The 8527-nt window shown below is 37.1% G+C and overlaps 1 protein-coding gene across 1 annotated transcript; it reads left to right on the top strand.

Moving 5' to 3' along the window:
- On the top strand, positions 1934 to 8097 carry LOC109208907 (DNA-damage-repair/toleration protein DRT111, chloroplastic). Its single transcript, XM_019372068.1, has 2 exons — positions 1934 to 2924; positions 7336 to 8097. The coding sequence occupies exons 1-2, from the start codon at positions 2055 to 2057 to the stop codon at positions 7627 to 7629; spliced, it is 1164 nt and encodes a 387-aa protein (XP_019227613.1). The 5' UTR covers positions 1934 to 2054; the 3' UTR covers positions 7630 to 8097.

Genomic DNA, 8527 nt, shown 5'->3' with positions numbered 1-8527 from the left:
CCCCACCTACCCCACCAACCCACGCCCCACCCTCGCCCCACCCTCGCCCTACACCCCTAAATAGAAATATTATTAATAATACTTTTTTTTTTCATGTTATAGATAGATTTTTTTTTTATTTCAACAAATGAGTATTTTCTTTTCATGATATAAAAAAAGTATATAGTTTTTTTTTCATGATATAGAAAAGTATTTTCTTTTATTTCAATAAAATGATGTAAGAAAAAGTATTTTTTTTCATTTTAATAAAATGTGTATTTTCTTTTCATGATGTAGCAAAAGTATTTTCTTTCATTTCAACAAAATGAGTACTTTATTTTTATATTGTAGAAAGAGTACTTTCCTTTTAACAGTAAAAAAGGATTTTTTTTTTAGGAATGGAGCACAAATCAAGGTTATTTTTGTGTATAAAAAATAAAGCAACGCATTAGTTCCTTTGATTTTGTGTGAATTTTTAGAAGAATAATTAAATTCTTAAAGAAAATAGATTTCTTAAACGTTGGGTATTTGGAGGGGAAGGAAGGGGGGGGGGGGGGAGGATAGAGTAGCATAAAAAATTATTTTCCTAAAAAATATCTTCTACTCTCTAACCAAACACTAGAAAGTATTTTTCGAAAAAAGTTTTTCACTCACAAACCAAACAAGAAAAAATAAGTGATAAAATCATTCATTTTCCATGAAAATATTTTCTAGCACGGAAAACATTTTCCATCGTACCAAAACACCCATTTATCTCAAAAATTCTAATTTAGTAGAAATGGAGTCACGAGTGCACCGGGTTAGCGACGTTTAATCTACAGATATATTAATTTAAGGGAAACTTACACAAATGTCACAAATAAGTCTTAACTTACCAACCTCTAGCCATTAGTCAAAGACTTACCAAAACTAGCCCAAGTACATATAAAAATTAAAAAGCCAAATAAATAAGGTTCTTTCTCTTAAAGAATCACCTTCCATATTTTAAAGCGTGATTAGCAACATTAGATGCAAGACGAAAAGGAAATTTCATGGATGAGGTAGCAAATAAGGTGATGAAATACAAAAAAAAAAAATACAATATTCCAAAAATCTAAGCAAAAAAGGAAATTTTTCAATGGGTATAGTTGAAGTTCATTGAAAACATATAGATAAGTCAATATACAAAATTTGAGGAAGATTGGAGGTGATTTGGACTGATTTTGTATCAAAATTCGTAATTAAATCGAGTTCAAAATTCTTCTGCGACACATGTATCAAACATGTATCATGCATGTATCTCACACACAGGTATACATGGATATACATGTGATACTCAATTGATACAAATATGACACATATGTGATACACAAATGATACACAGTGTGATGCACATATCATTTTTTCATGTTCAGTTTTTACTTCGATTTTCAATTCAATCCACCTCAAAACTTCACCAAATCATCCCAAAATTGAGATTCAAGCTCCTTAATATGTATCCAATCTATTCTAATAACACCCACTCAAAAGAAAGCAAAAATTTGACATTTTTTTGCTACAAATAGCTAATTGCTAATATTAGTAATATTTTATGAATTGGCCAATTTTTATAATGAGCTACTTATAAATGGACATAGCTGGTAGTTTCCCATAATTTAACCATGCAACTCCAGGCCTAACAAGACCAAATATATCAGTACTTGGCTTTAGGTCCTTGCATCCTTTTTATGAAACTTAATTCAGCCATCCTACAGTATATTCACCCTATCCATAAGCTAAAAAGAGTGTATTTAATACTTAGTTAGATACAGTATTCCTATTATTAGTGATGTACTAATTGACACTATTAAAATACTATCCAATTCCTAGTTAGATTTTAAAAAAAAAAAAACACAATGAAACATTGGGGACCAAAACATAATTATATTGCAATAAAATAAGGAGTGAAACGCCATATTATGCAACTCTTGTGGTTCCAAATTTAACTTTTTCAGGAAGATCCTTTAGGTATATCAAAATCCCAACTTCCACCCAATTAAACCCCTTATTTTCCACCAAACTCTCTCATCGTCTTCAATCTAGAATCTCCGATCACAATGCTCGGCGGCTTGTATGGCGATCTCCCACCGCCGTCGTCCTCCGGCGACGACGACAAACCCAGCAACAGCACCAGCGCTAATGTATGGTCTAGCAGCACTAAGATGGCCCCACCAGCTCTCCGCAAAACCTTCGCCCCAACCCAAACCCTTCTCCGTCCTCAGCCCAAACCCAAACCCCAGCCTTCATTATCAGTAGCTCCTAAACCCATCCCCCTCGACGAGAATACCAACCCTAACCCCACACTCTCCGCAACGTCGTCGTTTCAACCTGCCCTAGTGGCTGTTACAAGCTCCGTATTAGAAGAATACGACCCGGCCCGGCCGAACGATTATGAAGAGTATAGGAGGGAGAAGAAGAGGAAGCAAATGGAGGCTGAGGTGAGGAGGGAATTAGAAGAGAGGGAGAGGAGAGAGAGGGAGAGGGAGAGGGAGGAGAAGGAGAAGAGAGAGAAAGAGAGAGAATTGAACATTTCAGGGGAGGAGGCGTGGCGGCGGAGGGCGGCAATGAGTGGTGGTGGAGGAGGCAGTAGTGCTCCTCCGCCACGGTCGCCTTCGCCGCCACCGGGGAATGAGTTTAGTATAGGGAGATCAGAGAGTGGGGGTTTGGGATTGGGAGCTGAGGGAAAAATGACAGCTGCACAAAGGATGATGGCTAAGATGGGGTGGAAGGAAGGTCAGGGACTTGGGAAGCTAGAACAGGGTATTACAACTCCATTGATGGCTAAAAAGACGGATAAGAGAGGTGGAGTTATAGTGGCTAGTGAAGCAAAGCAGCAGCAACAACAACAACAACAGCAACATGAAAAGAAGGTGAAGAGTGTGAATTTTAATATGCCTCCAACAAGGGTTGTACTGCTCAAGAATATGGTATGGATTGTTAAGGCTTACTATTATTTGCTTATTATGTTTGATTGTGGATTTTTATTGCATGAGCTTGTTTAGCTGCATGAAGTAAGATGGTTTCTTGCTAGAATAGTTGCTTTCATAAAGTTAAGTTGCTCTTCATTCCTTTCCAAGGACTTGGTTTAGTTTAGGCTCTATAGTGCAAGTTGTTTCAGGGGCTCAGGTGTATTAATGAATCAAAGTTGTTTCCACTGAGGACTTGATGGCTTCTGTGCTTTATCGTGAAAGAAAAGACTCTATGGAACTTTTGACTTTGGTTAAGAAAGAGAAGAAGCAAAAGAGAACATCATTCATCATTCAATCTTCTCTCTTAGGCTGTGCTATGAGAGTTGAGTTAAGGAAATTGTCAGCCATGATAAATAATGACTATTTTGGGTATATGTATTCATGCATCAGCTAAGTGCAATATCCAAATGAATTAACACATCATTCTTGTGTAGTTTTGTTCAATGAGTGGACTTTTGCCTTTGTTTTGGCAATTCAAGTACATATTGGGCCCAAATGCACCATGATTTCTCCTTGCATTTTGATTCAATTGAATTATGTTTTCTTCTGAATACTTTCACGTTACGCTAAGGGGATTCCTCTTGTTCTAGATAGAACCTCTTTTCTTCCTTAAGGTCACATTTTGTGTTGGCAAGTACCAATATCTTCATCAAAGAAGGTACAACATGTGGTTCTAAGTATTTCTCCACTGCACTCTAGATTCAAAATCCGATAAGTTTTTCTGCTCATTGGGGAAGTCACACACACACTCTCTCTTTTAGTGAATGGACCAAGGGGTTAGCTTGACTCAAACTTGCCTAGCTCATACGGGTCGTTAGGTTTGTGGACATGTAGGAAGTAGAGATATTTTAGGAAGGATCCCAATGCTGGAGCTGGTGGATTTGATTGCAATGCCAGAATTAAGGTGAATTATATCTGAATAATTTTGGATGGATTGGATATATTTTATCAATTGTTTGATTAATGGGTTATACGTTTTTTTAAGCTATTAAACAAAACTGAAAGGTATACAACCAAATTTAGTAAAAAGAATCATGTGGAACGAGGGGAAGATGCAATGGGTGCAGTGCATGCTTTGTGGTGGGGCGAGGGTGGTGGCAATAAGGTCCGAGGTTGGAACTAATAGTGCATTGGGTTACCCTACCCCCTCTCCTTTTGGGATTGAATATTTACCTTGTAAGAGGGTTAATGACCGCTTCATTTCGTTGAGTGTATTCTATTTTGATACAATAATCTTGTTTCTGGGAGATGAATCTAAATGGGGAACATGGTTAGTGGGGATTCATATAGCCGACCCCAGTGTTGTGAAGAGCGTGAAGCGAGGAAAAGTGACAATCCACATTTCACGAAAAGCGAGAAGCGAAGCGCTCACTTTTTTTAAGTGAAGCGGAATTAAAAAAAAAAATTTAAAATAAATACTGCATAGACAACACATGTAACTGTAAGCAAATGTTCAATACTTCAATTAAAAACTAAAGAATAGCATCAATTAAAGCACAAAATGAGCATCCTATTCTTCTACAAAATGAGCATCCTATTCTTCTATAAGAACTAAGAATAAAAGATATAATAATTGCGCAGAAATTGGGCAGAAACTGGAAAAACTGGGCAGAATTTTTCTGAAAAAAATTCGCCAGCATTTCGGCGCTTTTTGGACGTTTAGAAAGAAGAAGAAGAAGAAGAAAAAGAAGAAGAATGAAAATCAGAAGTCCAGAACATACCTGTTGAAAGTTGTTGTACTGTTGAAGAAGAAGAATAATTCTAGTTTGAAGAAGAGAAATCGCTGCTGTTGTTTGAAGTTAATGAAGAAGAGAGGAAGAAATCGTTGCTGTTGTTTGAAGAACCCTAGTTTCTCGCTGCTGTTGAAGTCTCGAAGAAGTCGAGACTGTTTAGAACCAAGTTTCTAATAAAATAGGGCTTTGGGTAATTTTTAATCAGAGAAGCGTCCGCTTCTCTCGCTTCTTCTCGCTTCACCGCTTCTCGCTGCTTCTCGCTTTTTACAGAGAAGCGGTCGCTTTTGCTACTGGTGTCGCTTTTAATGGCAGAAGTGATGAACTGTGCGCTCTGCTTCGCTTTTCGCTTAAAGCGAGGAAGCGCTCGCTTTTTTAATCACTGGCCGACCCCAAATTGTTTGGGACTGAGGTGCAGTTGTTGTAGGATAATCTTGTTTATGGGCTGCATAATATGTGTAATATTTCTTTCTTAAAGTAATGATGTTGATATATATCTTTTATTCTTAAGTCTAAATTCATTCTTATTTTTTTCAAATATCTTTGGGTCAAATGTTAACCTCTGCCTATAACTCCCTTTTTCATCCATTTATTCTTCATAACTTTTTTGATCAGTAAGCAAGATATTTTATTTATGGAAGAAAGATCCTGACACCAAGCTGGTGATTGAATGTCCAAAAGTGGGGAGTCCCTCATACAAAAATAAAAGAAGTGAATTGCCTTTGACGACATTATCTGATTTTCTGAATTCAACATTTCGTAGAGAGGCTCACCTTCATTTATTTCACCCTTTTTGAGAAAATCATTTTCCAAAAATCTGACATCTACTGATACAATTTCAGTAATACTTCCATCCTCCAATTCATCAATGAACACATACCCTTTGGAGCGTTCTGAGTATCTAATAAAGATACATTTCTTTCCTTTTAGACTTAGTTTACCAAACTCACCAAAACGATCTTTAATATATGCAGCACAACCCCAAGGTTGTATTCAGGTTTGTTTTGCCAGCAGATGTAAGCATTTGTGTTGTACAGAAGTTGCCTTGGTAGCTACATTTAGTACTTCTGGTTGTGGTTGTCTGACGATATTTGTGACTGGAGCTGTGTAATGCCATATGTGATTCAAATATCTTATTGAGAAATTGCCCTTTGCTTAATTCAAAAGAGAAGGTGAAACAAATACACCATCATAACAGGATTGGAGGCCCATTGTGCCAAAACAACTTAAAAAAATGTGTACACCAAAGGACAATTTCTTCTTTTTTTACCTGATCAAAAAAGAAATTGCTCTTTGGTGTACACATTTTTTTAATTGTTTTGCGCAATGGGCCTCCAATCCAGTTATCATGGTGTATTGTTTCAACTTCCCTTTGAATTAAGAAAAGGAGTGTGCTTTGGAACAGCGTTGTGAAGAGCGAGGAAAAGCGAGAAGTGAAGCGCTCGCTTTTTTGAAGTGAGGCGGAATTTAAAAAAAAAATATTAAAAAAATACTGCATAGACAACACATGTAACTGTAAGCAAATGTTCAATATTTCAATGTAAAAAACTAAAGAGTAGCGTCAATTAAAGCACAAAATGAACATCCTATTCTTCTACAAAGATTGTCAAATTTCTTTATTCCACTATCATTATTATATTGCTCGACTTCTGACATTACTCTGAGGAGGAGATCACATACCTGGGACCAGACTTTATGATCTTGAAGTTGAATAGTGCAGGAAACTTGAACCCTAGTCGCCTTTGTTGTTCTCTGCTGCTCGATGGTCTTCTAAAAAAAGAGAGCCTTTTTAATTAATTAACGTTGGCAGTCCAATTATAAAGAAAATGGAGGAAGCGGTCGCTTTTAATAACACTGCTTTGGAATTCCCAAATATTGTGATTTGTGGAGCATTCCTTTTCCCCACGGACTAAATAATACCAGGATTGATTAGATTGTGAATGAATATATTCAGGCTAGGGTGAGAGTGGCTCCGGTGGAGGACAAGATACGGGAAGCGAGGGTTAGATGGTTTGGGCATGTGCAAATTCAGTGTCCACCTTTCTTTCTTGGTCGTGGCGAATTAGTGTTCACTTTAACTTTTCAAACATATAATACTTTTACAAAAAGCTGAATTTCTCAATTACAACTGTTTCATTTGATAAAGTCAGTTACAACTTACAACTGTTTCATTTTTCATTAAAAAATCAAAAAGTAAAATATGGACCAATTTGTTGCTTTTTTCAAAATGTGAATGATCGTAACACTCTTACAGTGTAAACTCAACTGAATGGAGGAGTGGCAATTTTTTCTTCTTTTTGATCTCTTAGTTTTTAGTGGAATATTTTGGATCAAAATCATAGTTTTGCCATTTAATGAAAAGTGGGCTCGCATGAGGTTATACTTTCCACTTTCCTCTAGATGGATGTGCTCTGTTACCACCCAAAAAGTACTTGTACATGTAGCGAACGGATAGAGAGAGAGAGGGAGAGAAAGAATTTTGATCAGCCTAATAGAATAGACGCAAAAAAGAAATTGAGATAAATGAAAGTGATGCCCCATCTGTAGGGAATGGTGGATAGATGCTCTGGTCTCATGCTTTTTTATTGCTCTGACCTTTGTTTTTGTTTTCTTTTTGTTCCTTTTTTTTCCTTATGAAGGTTGGTCCTGGCGAGGTTGATGATGACCTAGAAGGTGAGGTGGCTGAAGAGTGCACTAAATTTGGTACCGTAACTCGTGTCTTAATATTTGAGATAACCGAGGCAAATTTCCCTCATGAGGAGGCCGTTCGGATATTCGTTCAATTTGAGAGAGCAGAACAAGCAACTAAAGCCCTTATCGAACTTGAAGGTCGATTTTTTGGTGGTAGGATTGTTCGTGCCTGCTTCTATGATGAGGAGAGGTTCAGCAATAATGAATTAGCTCCCATGCCAGGAGAAATTCCTGGCTTTTGACCAAGCAGTTATGGTTCAAATCGCAAGTTCTTTTTATATTGTCACAGGGACTCTAATTTTGGTTAGAGTGGCTTTAAGTAAAAGGCTTTAGGTGATAGGTATCCTTGTATTCCTTATCAAGAAATAGGTCCCTTGTATCTATTGTCGCAAGTTTTACACAAAGCATGTATTAAAAAATTCCCCCTGTTTTTGCTGAACTGATGAACTTCTTTGAGGTGCAACACCAGAGTAATTTCTCATGGGCGTGCAGATCTACCATGGATATCTCTCGGTGATGAAGAATGGACGACTTCTGACATTACTCTGAGGAACTTGGTTTTAGTGTTTCTTATAATGCGGGAAGTTAAGGAATTATTGTTTTACAGTTGGTTCATTATTGTCAAATAACTTTTAGGTATGTTTTCAGTTGGCCATCTAAGTTCTATTTGGCTTTTCGGCTTTTCCTCAACATCATCTGCACTTGCTACATTATCAGGTTTTGTGTACACTTTGTGTTGTTTTGAACTTGTTTAAACTCCTGTACTTTCCATTCCAGCCAATTTGGAGCAAAATACTCAAACAGTGAAGCTAAATATCCAAGTGTAACGACTTCTTTTTTTGAGACGCAAGTTGTCTCAAAGTCTGAAAAGATTTTAATTCTGATCTTAAAGTGAGTAGTTCTGCCATAAGTGACTGAGATGACAAATTGTAACATTCTCTCGAACTATAGATGGTTATTGGTTAATACAAATCTGCAGGCTATGAATGTCTTATCGCAAGCCAGAAAATATGGAAGCTGAAACACAATATATCCATCAACTTGCACCCAAGGGTGTGGCCTAGCGGTCAATGAAGTGGGTTGAGAACCTTGAGGTCTTAGGTTCAAATCCTAGCAGAGACACTAGGTGATTCTTCACAT

The sequence above is a fragment of the Nicotiana attenuata genome, chromosome 2 (assembly GCF_001879085.1).
Source record: "Nicotiana attenuata strain UT chromosome 2, NIATTr2, whole genome shotgun sequence".
Taxonomy (NCBI): Eukaryota; Viridiplantae; Streptophyta; class Magnoliopsida; order Solanales; family Solanaceae; genus Nicotiana; species Nicotiana attenuata.
Note: the sequence above shows the minus strand (reverse complement) of the source record. Positions and strands in the feature narration are given on the sequence as shown.